Source organism: Osmerus mordax, chromosome 21, assembly GCF_038355195.1.
Source record: "Osmerus mordax isolate fOsmMor3 chromosome 21, fOsmMor3.pri, whole genome shotgun sequence".
Classification (NCBI taxonomy): Eukaryota; Metazoa; Chordata; class Actinopteri; order Osmeriformes; family Osmeridae; genus Osmerus; species Osmerus mordax.
The window spans coordinates 3,548,963-3,566,056 of record NC_090070.1 but is presented as its reverse complement, the minus strand read 5'-3'; the positions used below and the strand labels follow the sequence as shown (position 1 = coordinate 3,566,056).

The 17,094-nt window shown below is 41.6% G+C and overlaps 1 protein-coding gene across 4 annotated transcripts in view; it reads left to right on the top strand.

Annotated features, from left to right (window-relative positions):
• The window catches only part of LOC136965324 (nidogen-1-like), a 28,099-nt gene extending 14,116 nt beyond the window's left edge, over positions 1–13,983 (top strand). Inside the window, exons 9-22 of one of the 4 annotated variants that reach the window (XM_067259436.1) lie at positions 1,376–1,513; positions 2,674–2,802; positions 3,131–3,274; positions 3,729–3,857; positions 5,671–5,907; positions 6,131–6,303; positions 9,555–9,681; positions 9,882–10,053; positions 10,183–10,340; positions 10,748–10,871; positions 11,118–11,230; positions 11,716–11,744; positions 13,081–13,195; positions 13,759–13,983. In XM_067259436.1, coding sequence (XP_067115537.1) covers positions 1,376–1,513; positions 2,674–2,802; positions 3,131–3,274; positions 3,729–3,857; positions 5,671–5,907; positions 6,131–6,303; positions 9,555–9,681; positions 9,882–10,053; positions 10,183–10,340; positions 10,748–10,871; positions 11,118–11,230; positions 11,716–11,744; positions 13,081–13,167 — 1,760 coding nt within the window. In that variant the 3' untranslated portion in view covers positions 13,168–13,195; positions 13,759–13,983. Of the gene's footprint in view, positions 1–1,375; positions 1,514–2,673; positions 2,803–3,130; positions 3,275–3,728; positions 3,858–5,670; positions 5,908–6,130; positions 6,304–9,554; positions 9,682–9,881; positions 10,054–10,182; positions 10,341–10,747; positions 10,872–11,117; positions 11,231–11,561; positions 11,618–11,715; positions 11,745–13,080 lie in introns of those variants that run through there. The other 3 variants (XM_067259434.1, XM_067259435.1, XM_067259437.1) reach the window with 3 other exon arrangements.
• The last annotated feature ends 3,111 nt before the right edge of the window (positions 13,984–17,094 follow it).

The window sequence follows — 17,094 nt, the reverse complement described above, 5'->3', positions numbered from 1 at the left end:
GACTTATGTCAGTTAGTCCGAGTCATTTCTAGTTCATTCGGTTCCATAAAGCTAGCTCAACGTAGTTCGAACTCTGTTACTATGGTAACTTATGCTTCGAAACTAGCCTGGTCCGGGTCAGGCTAATTGTCAGGCTTAGACCGTGTTCTTGCTTAACCAGACGTTCCTGTAACACTGAACCAACGGGAAAACGATGATTTACCACGGACATTCTCATTTTCTTATTCTCATCAGTTCAATATGTAGGCTACATTTATAGAAAATCAACTTAAATAGCCTACATAGGCTACAACATTTAGCCTAATGCATTAAACAATGATGAACAATGCTTTGATATAGGCTACACAACATAGCCGTTAAATGTATGGCTATGGTAGTTTGTGATTTGAAATGTTTAGGCATCAGGCATAGGCCTATATCTCAATCCAAATTATCCGAGTATAATTATCATAGCTATATAATTGTTAACAGTAGCCTACAATTGTAAAACAAACCTAAATCCATCCATCCATCATCTGCCGCTTTTCCGGGGGTCGGGTCGCGGGGGCAGCAACCTAAGCAGACCTAAATCCATACCCTCCATTTCCCTGACACAAAAACCATGTTAAAGAGTTAGGATACTGGATAATGTATTGATTAATAGTAGGCTATTTATTTTAAACAATGTCAAAAAAGTCCATTTAGATGTGTTTAGAGGGTGTCTGTTTTTTAATCAACGAAGTATAGGTCTAAAAAGGTCCTCGACCTACGTAGCCTATCGTTCATGTCAATCATGAATCATGAATTTGATGAAGCGGTGGATGAGGGAGCTGTCATTGTACGCAATTTAAAGGGAACGTTCTTTCTGGAAGAAGTCATGTGGCCGTGTGCATTGCTTTTGCCGTGGTGGATTGTATGATCCATGTTTTACCTCTCGGGCTGCTTAAGAATAGGGTGCACGCGCAATTAGCTTGACTACTAAAATCTGACTTGAATTAGTAAGAGTGCGTGAGCTGGAATTGGCCTTTAGCCCCGCTTGACTAATTGCTCTGGATAAGTGTCTGCTAAATGACTAATTAATCTAATGCAAGTCAGGTTTGGGGCTTTAAGTCTAACTTTTTTGAGCAGCCTTTATGGAACAGGCCTCAGGTGGCAAGGGTGCACAAGTGGAAGTACTGATTGTTAATGACCCCACCTAAACTGCTCCTACTCCTATTCCGGGCTTTTCCTCCTGCACTGGGGTGCCACGCTTTGCAGACCTCAACCATTGTTTAAACAATTGAAACAGAAATGAATCTTCTCTCCCCTCTGGATAACATAACCCAAATTAGCCTTGCTAGTCAGACACATAAGACCCTACGGTCGTGGTATAGTGATGTTGCATGGTTATTGACAGGTGGCCCTCCGGAGAAGAACCCGTGCTTCACCGGCAGACACAGCTGTGACACAAACGCTGCTTGCAGACCAGTCGAGGGACTCCAGTTCACCTGCGAGTGCGCCACTGGTTTCACTGGGAATGGTCACTCGTGCTACGGTAGGCAGCCTGCCAGTAACCTAATTGGTCTCAAATATAAGCACAACAAAGAGTGGGGCTGCACTGGGCATGATTGTATTTGGGGTTCATTACAAATAACAAAGGTAAAATGGGGCCTAGTATTAAGTATTGTTAATGTCACTCTGCATAATTTTTTTGTTTGGAAATGTTGGAATAACTTGTTGTAAAAACAATATTCTTAAAAAAAAATCAAGATGGACATACATACATGGAAACGTTTTTTTTTTTTAAATTGTTTAATTTATAGTGCGGTTCACAACTTCTTAAAGTTGGCCAGATCTTCACTTATAAAATCTCACAGATGTATAGACACATCCTAAAATAAACATCTCCATCTCAAGTTGCAGTGAATGACCACAGTTCCATTCGTCATCAAGGTCAGAAAACAGAGGTTGTTTCTACAATGTGATGATAGGGATCTGCTCTTACAGGAAGTAGGAGTCATAAAGAAAATATAGGAATGGAGACTGCTGTCGGACTTCTTTACATCTTGCTTGCATATCTTTTTGTCACTTCTTTTTGTCGAAAAAAAAGATTATGAAAATCAAAGCCTATAATCCAACATCTCTCTTCAAAGGTTTATTTAATCTCAAAGAAAAGTACAAGTATCTTTATCACAGACTTTGTATGATGAAGTAATAACACAAATGAGCTGCACATTGAAAGAGATGGTTTCGAGCCCTCAACTAAAATACATTTTGAATAGAGGAAGATCAGATGTGGGGGGTGGTGGGAAAAGTCTGTTTTTGATTGCTGGGTGCATCCTGTCAGTTTGTCAACAGTGTGTTGACAAAACATCTCAAGGTAATCTGAGGCTCTCAGAGAAAATTTGATTTTTTTAAGACCTTCTTGCCTAAGTATAACTGAAGTGTGATTTAATTTGAATAATCGAACAGTAGAGTTTACCACATACATGTTTTATACATTGTCTTCGACAACATCTACATAAAATGACCATGCACCAACATTTTGTTTAGTCAATAAGTATTATGTCTTCAATCTAGCTTGTATGTAAAGAGCAGACATCACAAATAGGGTGTGTTCAATTAGAAAATAAACACTTCTCTAGCGGTATACAAGTTTAAATATGTTGACATTATACAAGTGTGCATATCCAGTCTTTTTGTTCCCGCTTGCAGACATTGATGAGTGTAGGGAGACTCCCTATATCTGTGGCCAGAACGCCATCTGTAACAACCAGCCCGGAACATTCCGCTGTGAGTGTGTGGACGGTTTCCAGTTCACCAATGATGGGAAGACCTGTGTTGGTATGTAAGATCTCAGTAAGGGTGTGCATTTTTGTGTTAATGTGCATGCACAGCTGTGTGGGTGAGTGTGTGATTTGTTTGGTTAATCCCACAATTTGTTGCATAAACAGGTGTTCAAAACTCTGTTTGTTTTCTATGGATGTCCTGTATGTGATTGTTTGTGATTTTTAGATAGAGAATATTGCAGTGTATGTTTAGTGTTTTTTGTCAGTCTGAGACCCAGTCTCTCATAGTTTAGATCTTTTGGGGGAACAAACCAGAGTTTTCATGTGAAACACAAGGGCTTTGCATTCACCTAGTCTTCCTCTCCCTCTACCCCCCTGTGCAGAAGTGAACCGTCCCATTGACCACTGCCAGAGGGGAACCCATGACTGTGACATCCCAGAGAGGGCCAGTTGCAGCTACACGGGCGGCTCTGCCTACATCTGCTCATGTCTACCCGGCTTTGTGGGCAACGGCCATGCCTGCCAAGGTAAAGCGATGTGTGGTTGGATTCGGTTAGTTCTGATGAAAAGTGTGATGTATTATCTGTTCCACTGTTCCAGTGGAACAGTGTTCCACTATCTGTGTAAGAGCTGAGTTCTCCTCGTTGTATTTCAATCACACCGGGGGCCCCTTGTGAGAGGAAATGCACCCACCTGGACAGGAAATGCAGAAATTCGTCCCTACAGCTGTGGAGCTCATTGGACATGCGTTTCATTCTCTTCTCTCCCATTTTCAGCTCTTGGCTAGCCACCAACCTACGGCTGTAATGTCTATAATGTCTATACACCCCTATGGGATGTGTGTGAATGTTGCTGCTTGTTTTCTGTTGTGAGGCTGTAAAAGAGAAAGACAATATATTCAGTATACCCGTTGCATTTTTGGTTTCCTAAAATCCTTCAATTTTGTGCAACTTCCCTCCCTGTCCGTTGCTCCACACACAGACGTGGATGAGTGCCAGCAGAGCCGCTGTCCCTGGGACGCCGTCTGCTATAACACTCCAGGCTCCTTCACCTGCCAGTGCCCCCCCGGTTTCCAAAGCGACGGGAGTCAGTGTACCCCTGGTTCCTCAGGTGTATAACTGTGTAAATCTACTGTCTGTGTTGCCCCCCCCCCCCCGAATTCATGTTGACATCTTGAGTGGAAACTAAATTCTCGCTTCCATGAGCTTAGATTGCAGAGAAAATGTATTTAGTCTATTAACCATATGTGAACACACAGAACCAAGCAAGCCAGAGTTTGTCCGTCTTAGGTGTTGAAACCACTGTTCAACATGAGCCTGTTCAGTTGTCGCTCAGACGGAAAGAGAGAGGCCTTTTTTCATCAGCAAGAGTAACATAAAGTACCATGAGAAAGAAGTTGTTTAGATAACTCAATATAAAACTTCTGGCTTACTGCACAGAACTATATATACAGAGTATAAAGGGGGAGCATTCAGGAAGCTAAACGGTTAGTTACTGTGTTGTCATCTCCTGGCACGGAATAGAGCACTCTAATCACGGTTGTCAATGCTATGCAGGCTATCTTGGGAACAAATCCAGACAATAGAACAAGGCCTGAGAAGAAACCAATCCAGAACAATTTGTCCTTCCATAAGACTGTTCTGGAAAACAATCAAAAGGGGTATGGGTCTGAAAAGAGTAGCTTTGAAGCACATTTTCTTTTAGTTCTTGATTGGCCTTGACCAATTCTACAAATGTAGCGTTTGAGACTATGCATCCTACTCAGAGGTTTCTGGGATCCACAGATGTTTGACAGGGATGTAAAGCAGGGGATGTTGTGTTGACATAACATAGTCTTGATAGTGGAACGTAAACATTGAGGGCCACTCTCCAGGCGATTAGCAGTGGGCTCGGTAACATGTCACATGGGGTATGCTGGAACAGAAACCAGAATGTTTACCTCTATAACTCGATGATAAAACTCTCCTCTTCTTTCAAGATACACAATGGCTTGTCTATTTTGTGACACAAAGGCTTCACTGAGGCTATGTGCACCAATAGCATCTCTTTGTGAGAGAGTATGTCTGTCACCTTTAATTATACTCACATTTTTCTACTTGGAGGCAGCAACATAATTTTATCATCTTAGCTACACTTGGTAGAGATACCTTTATTTTGTTTTGACTGCAAGTTTTAAGTAGTGTGGCTTTCTCCCAAAATAGTCTGTCTCTGTTCATGTCCCCTTCTGCACTGATCCAGGTGTCGAGAGCATGCAGCATGAAGCTAATTATGGCTCTTCTCTACAGTCTTGTCATTTCTCATCTTTTTAATGAGCCGTTTGAAGGGGAAAAAATGACATAATTTACTTCACTTCACGTCAAAACATGCTGTTCAGTTTTCTGTATTCTGCAAGGTTTTGTCTGAATCGGTTTGTCTCCACAGTTAAGGACAACATGGCAAGTGCTTTGATCTTAAGCCAACTGCAGAGACAGCACCCATTGTTTTCCTGTGTGTCTTGTTGATCACTGTGTCCAGATGTTTTACAAACTGGAGGCTGGATATTGCGACTTGCATAGGTTGTTTTGACTGGTCTGTGGTTTACCAGATCGAGACCCTTTAGAAATAACCTTTCATTGACAGGTCTACTCCAGATGTCACAATGGTTTTCTGTCAGATTAGTGTGGCCATATCAAATGAAGGACTCATTCTGAATCATTTTGCTCATTTTAAAGCCATGTTTAATTTCTAAGCGGAAACCAAATTAGTTTTGAGTTTCTATATGACATACTATGTTGAAAGGGAATGATTTTCAAATGGTTGTTACTATCCTGCAGAAATATTCTAAAAATGAATCTAAAGCTTTCAGTTAGACCACAATGTGTCAGAGACACATGCCTTGCATGACAAATGTTCAAATTTCTATATTTTTTTATTATTATTCCAGAGCGTGAGAAGACACAGTGTGAGCGTCACAGGGAGCGCACCCAAGCCTCTGTTCCAAACTCCTCCTTCTTCTTCTTCCGCCCACGGCCAGCCGTTGGACAGCACGTGCCTACCTGCGATGAGCGTGGAGCCTACGAGCCGACTCAGTGCCATGGCAGCATTGGGCAGTGCTGGTGTGTGGACCGCAACGGTCAGGAGATCCCCAACACTAGAACAGGCCCTGGACAAAGGCCTTTGTGTAAGTAGCCACTCCAAAAGAAGGGATAGAGCACATGAAAACTTGGGTACATAGGAACTGGGCATATATGGGTCAATCCTGCTGTAACTGAAATCTAAATTCAACAGGCTTTAACGACAATCTCTTTTCTTTGTAATCTAAAACCAAGTGGTTTTTAAAAAGTTTTTAACTACGTTTTATTAAAGTTTTAATACATGTCCACCCCCCCCTCCCCAATTTAAAGGTATTGACCAGGCAGTTACTCCCCCCCCTGTTGGCCCCACCCCCAGGCCTGATGTCAGTCCTCTGGCCCCTGGTACCCACCTGCTGTTCGCCCAGAGCGGCAAGATTGAACACATCCCACTGGACGGCTACCACATGAAGAGAGAGGAGGCTAAGGCTCTGCTGCACCTGCCGGTGAGTGTCGGCCGTTATGACCCCAAAATATAAACGCTACCTTATCTCAGCCAAGCACTATGCAGAGTTACTAATTCCCCTTTACAAATGCTGTTCTGGCAAGAAACCTCATTCCCAGTCAAGTTGGTGGCTTTGCTTAAAGAAGAAAAAAAACACACAATTGGTTATAGGATACTCACGTTATGAGCGACATGGTAAAAATGGGCTTTCAGACAGTGTGCGAATTACAGGGGGGTTTGGGGGGGTCTGACCCACCTAATTAAGACTTGAACCCCCCAAAAGAGGTAAAAACAACAGGTTTGGGGGGTTGATACATTTATATATCGTGCTTACCTGTAAATATTACAATATATTTACCATATTCATTCAATAACAGGTTGGCGATACAGAAATGTTGACTTTATGGCAGGGAATATCACACACAAACACTGCGTGTGAGTGACCAGTGTGCAATACAGAAGCTGCTTGAATCACCTCAGAGTGTAGCTACCGCGTAATGAGAAAGTGCAAGAAAGGTAAGTTAGCTAGCTAATACCAAAAAAGTTACTAATATAATTTAGATCTATAATATTTTTGCCACGATTGTATTTGTAATGGCAATTAGCTATATAATATTCACAAGAATGTTAATGATAGAAGCACGCGCCTGCGCTGTACTGGGTTCCCTTTACGCCCTGGAGAAGAAGTTGACCCCCCCGATTGTCACTGTATAATTCGCACACTGCTTTCAGAGATCAGTCTAGCTGGAAGTCCTTTCACTGCTGGTGCACAAAGCATTGACGCAGACCAACAGTCCTCTGATGCTTTACAAATACATGAAAAGACGGTGTTGTGTCAATTTTCATTTGTCTCATTCGACTAAACTGAGAGCTCATTGATCCCATTGCTGTCCACGCCCACTCTGGAATGCCCCAAATTCCACTCAAACAATCTTCGGATTGTGCCAGAACAGAGTTACGGTTCAAACTCATCCCAAAGCTTTTCCTCTCTGGCATAAAACATTTCTGGCATAGGAACATATGTGACATGGTCCAATGAAAAGGGGCTCTAGTCAGCATTCCGTATTGTCCGCTAGACGCGGGTTTTTTCTTTTCTTTTTTCTTTTCTTGAATATTACAAAAGTTAGTGTTGAAGAAGCCACACAATATAATAAAGAACATGTTTAGGATCACTATATACTCCTAATTTGTTCTTGTTTAACTAAGCTTCCAGTTGAGTTGTATGCGTGATGTGATTTCATTTGCATCACGGTGCAGCCGTTTTTTCCCTAGGCTACTTATGCTAGCGCAGTGGTACTAGCTGTAATGTTTCGGCTTTGTTTGAATGTACAAAGTACGATCCCATCCCCCCCTCCGAATCAAGTAGTGAATCGGCAGATTTGGTCTCGAGTCAAGTACCCTTAAATATAATGTTTCACAAGTAGTTGTGTCAACATTCAAGCATGGCCTCCCTTACAAAAAAGAAGTATATTAAAGTATACTATAAGTATACAAAAAAATGGATAGTACACTTTTAATTCACTTTTGATATACTTTTAAGAAGTATTCTTAGAAAATAGTTCACTTTTGATATACTTTTAAGAAGTATACTTAGAAAATAGTTCACTTTTGATATACTTTTAAGTATGCTTTGAAAATAGTTCACTTTTGATATACTTTGAAGAAGTATGCTTAGAAACAGAAAAGGGTATACATTTCTTCTGGAGTAGGATGTATGTGTTATTATAGAGCAAAACAACCTGTACATTACAGGTTAAATGTTTTAGATTTATCTTGTATATTATAATTATTCATGTGTAGGAAAATCTATTATGCATTGCACATTGAATCTTTTTTGGTACTGAAGCTGTAACCTTAAATACTGCCAAAACATTTTGAAGCCTATTATACTAATAATTATCAATTGGAGTATTAATGGAACAAATGAAAAAGCTACTTGAGAGAGAAGCAGACAGAAGGATTGCATTATGCATTTGAAGGTTATACTGTCAAACTGACTGAAGAACGAAATAACGACGTGAAAAAATGAAGATAGCGTGGCTCATTGGCTGGTCAATTCCCATGATGCAAGGCGGTAAATAGTGTTTAAATTTGCTTTTAAGTTTGCCGTTTGTTCTAAATACAAATGTAACTTCATGAATTTCGTTTTTTTCTGTCTGCTTAGAATGTAGTGTTTTGTTGCGTGGTAATTGTCATTGCTGTGCTGGTTTACCATTGTAACCATGAGTTAAATGACTGTTACGTTTGATCAGAAGAGCTGGATTTTTACGACATAAGTGCATACATAGTAATTCGCTTCTTTCAGCTAATAATCTGTAGTGTCACTTGGCGAGGACCCCCATCAAGTAACGCAAGATTGGCGGCATTTGAGCGGCCCCTAAACATTTAAATATGTTAATAAATCATAGTAAATGGACATTTATTAAGTTTACTTCTTGAAGTACTTACATTAATTAAAAGTGCACTTGAAAGTTTTCCAAAGTATACTTTGAGGTACTTTAGGAAGTATATTTCATGAGCTGAAAGTACACTACACAGGTTACTTTAGAGTATTCCAAAGTATACTTTGAAGTACTTTAGGAAGTATACTTCATGAACTGAAAGTGCACTACACAGGCTCAAATACACTATAAGTGTACTTTAAAGTGTACTAAATGACCTAAAAAGTGGGCCAATTCAGTTTACAAAAATAGTATATAAATATGTACACTGCTAGTATACTTTAAGTGCCATGATAATAGTATACTTTTTATACTTAAGTATACTTACTTGCGGTAAAGTTGTCGCAATACGACGGTGGGTCACAATGACTGATGGGTCAGAATGACCTGAGGATAACACAAGGGATATCTATATATCAGGTGTCAGGTGACACTGCTAATGATTAACACAAAACAATGAAACCTCTCTTAAGGCGTGAAAAGATCTTTGAAGCAGAATATCTGTGCTAGAGCTTTCCTGGTTTATCAACATTCACCTCCCTGAAATGAGTCTCTGCAGGTTGGGATGTCTCAGTACAGACAACCGCCCCTTTTCACCACAGCGTGTCACATATGATTTTGGCAATTTTGAACATAACATATTGTAACTTAATTCATGTAGAATATTGAAGTAGTCCATATTGGACAAAGAAACTGTGTCCATAACTTAACTGTTATCTTACTACAAATAGTAGTTCAATTGTTCCATAATATTTCAGTAGAAGCAACAAGAACAAGAAGGATGCCTACTCTCTCTCTGTGTTGCCCCCAGGACAGAGTGGTAATTGCCCTTGCCTACGACTGTGTTGAGAAGATGGTGTACTGGACTGATATCACAGGGCCCTCCATAAGCAAAGCTAGTCTGGAAGGTGGAGAGACCATTCCTCTGGTAACTTCACGTGAGTTGCAGCTGTCATATATTTTGTTGGAGTGAAACCCTGTGTCCCTTTTAGACTGGTTAACAGTCTGACTTCATGGAATGAGTCATTTAGCTTCAAGGTTCCACATATATCTGGTTTCTTGTTGGTTTAGATGCTATACATTATATTGTATTATACGTTCTCTCAGCACTTCATTGGTCTTTAACTTCTGTATGCAGAGCTGGAGAGTCCGGAGGGTATTGCGATCGACCACCTTGCACGTCTGATGTTCTGGACTGACTCTATGCAGGACAGGATCGAGGTGGCCAGGCTGGATGGGAGCAACCGCCGGGTCCTGTTCGACACTGACCTGGTCAACCCTCGACCCATCGTCACTGACCCGTCCTATGGGTGTGTTTCAAAAGAATGTCGTAAATCTGATGTTGTAAAACGATAAATGGTCAATGCATTTGTTTGAGTGGCTTTGTAGCTGTTGGATTTGTTAGATTTGAGCCAATAAATCTCTTAATCTTTGTCCAGGCGACTTTACTGGGCAGATTGGAACCGAGAAGGACCTAAAATTGAGATGTCCAACATGGATGGCACTGACAGAACTGTCTTGGTGAAGGACGACCTGGCCCTGCCCAATGCTTTGACCTATGACCCAGCAAGCCAACAACTATGCTGGGCTGACGCCGGTAAGACCAGACAATATCATTTTTGGAGCTTATATCTTTATGCTGGTTTTCTTTTTTTGCTTTTTTGCTCCATTTGTTGGAGCATGGTGTTAGCACCACAAGGTAGTGGGGTTCAATTTCCTCTGGTTCTGGTATCATTGGATCAAATGACATTGTTTTACTGTAATTATCCCAACCTAGCATGTATTTTGTACTGAATGTACTGTAGTCTTTTAATACATGTTTTACTGTAATTATCCCAACCTAGCATGTATTTTGTACTGAATGCACTGTAGTCTTTTAATATAAATGCTTTAGCATAGTAGTTTGTGTGTCGTTAATACATTTTCCTGGGCCAAATGGTGAATTTATCAACATCAGGATTTTCTCAACATGAATTGTCTGAATATATTCCTCATACTCTCTAGGTACCCGTAGGGTGGAGTGTGTCGACCCCAACCGCCGGGTTCGTAATCAAGTCGTGGAGGGGATTCAGTATCCCTTTGCTGTTGTATCCCATGGAAGGAACCTTTACTACACTGACTGGAGAAGGTACCACGTTGAGCATTGATAGTCTATACTGAATCTTCTCATGGCTGATTTTTCATGGCTGGGGTTTTCTCTGCTGTTTTATGAAAAAGTACATTGGAAAGTAAAAAAGCAATTACTCTGGCTACAGTATGACTTGTCACATTAATCGTATGTATGCATATTGAATGTCAGCTAATGTTGTTAGTGTTTGTGGTTAGTCAAAGTTCTGTGTGTGGCCCCCATGAACGTTGGATCTTCTGTTGCCAGGGAGGCTGTGGTAGCTGTGGACCGCGTGGCCCAGAGGGAGACAGAAGAGTTCCTGCCACAGAAGCGCTCACGTGTCTATGGCATCACCACCACTCCAACACAGTGCGCTCAAGGTAGGCCTGCTTGCCATCTTCTCTGGTGATACTAATCTCGCTTTCCTCATGCCCTGGCGGGAGTCAGTTCCATCTCAGTTTATTTTCTGTAAAATCACATATAATATACTGACTAACAAATTTAGATGGATTTCGTGTGACACTGGGGAGTGTCAGCTCTAGTGATGGGAAGTTCGGATTCATTTTACTGACTCAGTTCTTTGAATCTCGTTCAGTAAAATGAACGAATCTTTTTTCGAGTTATTCGTTCATTTCAACGGGGGGGGGGGGGGGGGGGGGGGGTGTCCAAAAGACTTGTTCAAAATTAATGAATCATTTCTGTTTCCTCTAGCTACCAGTACTGAGCCTATGTAGGTCACGTGAAAAATGATCCAAAGAACGGTACCCAAAAAAAGGAACGAATCGTTCACCTCCCGACCGTGTCTTCGGATCAATGTTTCATTCTTCTGCCAACAGTGTTTTTTTTTTTTTTTTTTGTCATTTAGCAGACGCTCTTATCCAGGAGCGACTTACAGTAAGTACAGAGACATTCCCCCCGAGGCAAGTAGGGTGAAGTGCCTTGCCCAAGGACACAACGTCATTTTGCACAACCGGGAATCGAACCGGTAACCTTCAGATTACGAGTCCGACTCCCTAACCGCTCAGCCACCTGACTCCTTCGGGTCTTCCGATCAATGATTCGTTCATCTGCCGAGTTCGTCTTTGTATAATTTTTCACGTGACCTGCATAGGCTCAGAAGAAGAAACAGAAAGGATTTGTTTACCTCATTCACTTTCGTGTGACTGTTAAGTTTAGTATAGTGAGTGATAAGTACAGGTTTTGTTATTTTAACTTTTTTTTAATCTCGGCCATGAGAAAATGAACGAATCATTCTCTGAGACTACTCGTTACTCCCGAGTCATACTAATGATTCAGTCAAAATGAACGAATGGTTCACGAACGATACATCACTAATCAGCTCAGCAATCCTGTATACTGAATTACATTTTTGGTTATCCACCTAATGAGTCTTTTAAGTAAGAATTTAAGCATAATTGTTTACATAATTTGTAAATGTATACTAGGTAGCCAGGTAGTCTGGCATAAATGAATTGAAATGTGACCATGATTGGTAGTAGAACAGAGTTGAGTATATAAACACTGCCCATGGCAATAGTGTTAGCTTTTGAGGTGATCCATTGCACACGAGTCTTATGACTTATGATGAAACCCCAGAGAGGGCAAGTGATGGAGAAGGCAGTTGTAAATTCCTCATTGATAATGAAGGATTTTTTTATGTTTACATGGGGGGGAGGGAGACAGCTGAGAGTATCACTGCCATGGCACAGCTGGTTGGACTGAGGTTAACTTTACTCAGCAACCCCAAATTCTCCACTCCTTTCAATCCATTCCCACATGGAATGGTCTGGAATCAATTACCTTGTGTTTGCAGCTATGTGAACAGCCTTCGCACATCTGTGCTCCCACTACATGTTCTGTAACTGGTCGCTCCATACATTTGGATTTGTGGGGTTTAGGCTGAGAATACCCTTGCAGCAAGCCTGTTTTTCATTAGAACTAATACAGAGGTACAAATTTGACTTCACTTAAACCCTGTGACTCAGTCTGGGTTATGGTATTCTCATATTGAGATACAGGATCCCTGCTAAACCTAAATGCTGCATTAGATCACTGTTAGCTGTTATGAGCAGTCACTTTTACAGCTGGGTGTCTCACAGGGTCTTCAACCCTGCCATGATGGGACTAGTGTGTATGTAACACAAATAGCCTTTATTATGTGCACTTGACTTGCATTCCTCTGGATGACTCTGAAAGACTGAAATGTGTTATTTTTTCTGCACCCCCTCAGGGTACAACTACTGCTCCAACAATGGCGGCTGCTCACATCTATGTCTACCACGCCCAGGTGGCTTTACCTGCCGGTGCCCTGACGTGATGGGTGGAAGGTGCGTGGAGAGTAATGAGTGAGTCCCGGCCGGCAGTTCTGGAATTCATGAAAACGGCGTCACCTGTTGCCTTTTCTCTCAGTTTGGAAGAAATACCGCTGACTCCAGCAGGGGTTATGCTCAGGCCCAATTCCAATCTGAACTCATGGCCCCTACCACTAGGCCCCTTATTTGATTCCCTCTTGCAGATTTGATAGGTAACAGCTGTTGAAATACGCCCACTCAAAATAGGTGTGGTTAATTTGAACTATTCCACCTTGCGTATGTGGAACAAATAAAGGGCATGGAGAGTATCAGCTAGAGATCAGACTTGAATTGGGCCTATTATCCCACTGAGCCAGTGATGGACTGAGGGGGGACAATTAGCAGGCTAGGGGGTGAAGAGGTTGTGTTTAGGTATGGGGAGGAGGGTGGGGTTGAAATACCTGGGGATTTTACCGAGTTACCTTTCCTAATCAATTTTTACACTTACCAAATTATTAGTCCCAATTTTTTAGTAGTAACTTTTTGTAACTTGTAAAAAAATACCTGAAATATAGACATTATCTGAATTACAGTTGCTTTTTTTTAACCTAATATAGATTATAGTGATGACAACTGCCGGTCATGCAGTAATATGTTTTTTGGCTGCCGCAAAAGCCCATCTGGAAGGACCTTGGCCTGGCGCCTTTTGATGACCTCATGCACCATAGGGAGGGTTGGGAGCCTGTGGTAGGATGTTCTGTCTGTGCAGCTGGGTCATCAGAGATATGGAAGAAACAAAAAAAATATTATGCACAGCCCCAATAAATACTTTTTGTACTAAGTGTTGTGTACATTGTGTCTTTTGTTTTGAGAATTGTGTAAATGAAACAAAGCCAGGGTTTCCCGCAGCACTTTGCTGTTAAGGCGGCCGGCTTAGATACACACGCCTTCCACCTTTACTGCGTAAAAAAAAAACTGGCGATATTCGCCGTGTTTCCGCCAGTTTTCTCCCTTTCATTCCCTTCACACCCTACCACCTTGACTAACACATTTTCTGTGGGAAACCCTGAAAGCATCATGCAACGATTGAATGAGATACAAATGACAACTAATCTTGTCATCCAGTAGACTTTAGGTGGGACTTTATTACTCTTTGTGGAGTCTACCTCATACTGTTTTTTTCAACTCTATCTTGTTAGCAAATTAAGTCAATTTAGACCAGTGGTTCCAAACCCTGGTCCTCAGGGCACACCTGTACTGCATGTTTTGATGTTTCCCTGCTCCAACACACCTGGGCCCCGTTCGTCGTAAGGGATGAAGCTAAGTTAATCAATTGTCCCTTTAGCCCGTTAACATTAGCGAGATGAGTGAGAACAGCAAATATCGGTTCGTCAATGGCTGATCCGCATCCAAATCATGTGGTTAATTTCAATCAGGCTAAACTTATCAGGGAAATTGCACGTGCACGTCCTACTTCAAAGGCAGGAAAGGTCGATCACCAAAACCGTGATTTTCTAACGGTATGATGGCGGAAAAGACGAGAGAGAGCGGTGATAGGCTATTCTCGCCATCCGAGCAAACTATTATAATGAGTCTCTAAGAAGACAATAAGCATATTATCATGGCTAAGTCAAACACCGCCACCGCTGCCAGAGCAAGACAAGCAGCTTGGCAAAAGAATTGCCGATAAGCTAAATGCGAAAGTTTTGGGGAAATGTATAGGCTCATCTTAAGTGCCTCATTACCCCAATCAATCAGATCACATTTCTTTAAATGTGCCTGCTGGTATAGGCTTAATGGAAATTAATAATCGAATGAGATCTTGCTAGCGAAAATAATGATCTCAACTCTTTCAGAATAAGTAGGCTAGATAAAAACAAGGCCAAAGAGTATCTAATTGATACGAATTCATAGACAATTATGAGGATATATGTAGGCTACTGCGCTTATCATGTACTATATATGTGTATATGCATGTAGGCCTATGTGTAAATCCCTCTTTGATGTCATTGACTGGGACATGGCCAGGGAATATGATGAATTGATTTATCAGCTGGTTAAGCGTCAAGTACACTTTTCTTACAGCAACGCATGCTGTGGCTTTGCCAATGTTTTCTGCATCGCCTATACTGTGTAAAAATGTAGCCTATAGCCTACCTGACGCAAAAAACCTCAAGGCTATGCAGTCTGAAGCACAGTTAAAGTAGGCTAGCTTTATTGTCACTTTCTTCACGTCAAGACATAAAAAGGAATCGATATGACGTTTCCCACTCTCCCACAGTGAAACATATAAAAAGCACAGGCACAACAGATAACACAAGACATTTCGTAAAACATAGCATTACATATTCACATACAGCAGCATAAGCTAATAATAAAGCTTGCTGCGGCGTGTGATATTTGCAATGTACGGCCCGAGAAGGTCTTGCAAATAAATGAGTCCTTGTCGGCTGAATCGATATCGCTCAAACAAGAACTCATCCGTGTGAAATAAAGGATCTTGGCAATCGCGAAGAACTCTATTGGTATGGAAAGCTAATCGAACTAAAATATAGCTCCTTGGTCAACTGGGTCTCTTAAAAAGGGAGCTGCCATGTTATTTTCCGGGGGTGTGGCAAGCTTATCCAGCTACACTTACGTAACTCCTGGGACACACTGCCTGCAATCGGCTGCGATCTGCTGCGACGCGCCTGGAAGCGCCTCCTTTTTTCTTTCGGCGCCCATGTTATCAAATGGGACCGACCACACTGGCTGCAATCGTTTCGGCAGCTGGTCGAATTTTTTCGCGAGACGCTTGCAAAATCGGCTGCAGGATGATGAAATACACCATATTAGTTGATATATTTGAATAAAAAAACATGTTAGGATTTTACTCCGTTAATTGTAGACTAGGGTGAACATTTGTAAAGTTGTAGACTTTATAATTACACAATGTTGGTAACGAACGTCCTTTACATGTGGTTACCCTGATGAAAACGAATGAAAATAAACGGATTGATCCGTTGAGCTAGCATGCCCGTAGTTGTTTTGTTTGTTTGAGAGAACCGAGTTGTCACGCGTTGCACACAACACACACGCAGACATAGCCTACCGAGAGAGAACCCCCAAGTCGATTTCTAAAATCAGCATCAAATGAATTCTCGAAGTTGAAAAGCACAGGGAGTTGTTGTATGTCAGCAACAATTTTACAAGGACAACGTAGAGAAGGATCAATGCTGGGATATAGCCAATGCCATGTTTATGTACCATGTCAGCGTAAAGGAAAGCTCAGAGTAGCTGAAAGGCTTGGTGACCGGCGCGGAGAAATGCGCATCGGGTATGAACAGCTTTTGCTCAGTCGTAGCCGATCGTGGCGCTGCGCGGTGCGTCCAGGCGCTTCGCAGCCAGTGTGTCCCAGGCGTTAGCCTGCTCTGGAGCAGGTTAGTGCTAATTGATATGTTACTATGGTGATTTATCGAAAGTTGCTTCCACGAACCAAAAAGAGGTGCATTTTTATCTTAGCCTGAAAATTAGCTCGGTAAACCGCTTAGCGAGCTATGACGAATACCCCCCTGACCCACCTGATTCAAATGAATGGTCATAAGCAGGCTTCTGCAGAGCTGGATCCATTCATTTGAATCAGGTGTGTTGGAGCAAGGAAACATCTAAAACATGCAGTACAGGGGTGCCCTGACTACCAGGGTTGGGAACCACTGATTTAGACTAATAGCTCAGTTGTCTTGGAATGTAGAAAACATTTCTAAGCATCAACTACCCCCTACTGGTGACAAATAATGGGTTCAGTTGAATGTTGACAACCATTGAGGTAACTGAATGTATGTCACATTAATAAAAGAACGTAGCTTTGACACTGGTTTTACCTCCATTTTGTCCAGAAATGAACTGTATCCAAATTTTCCTCTACATAAGAAAACATGTGCATGGAATATGTTTTACATAGAAAAGACGAAAAA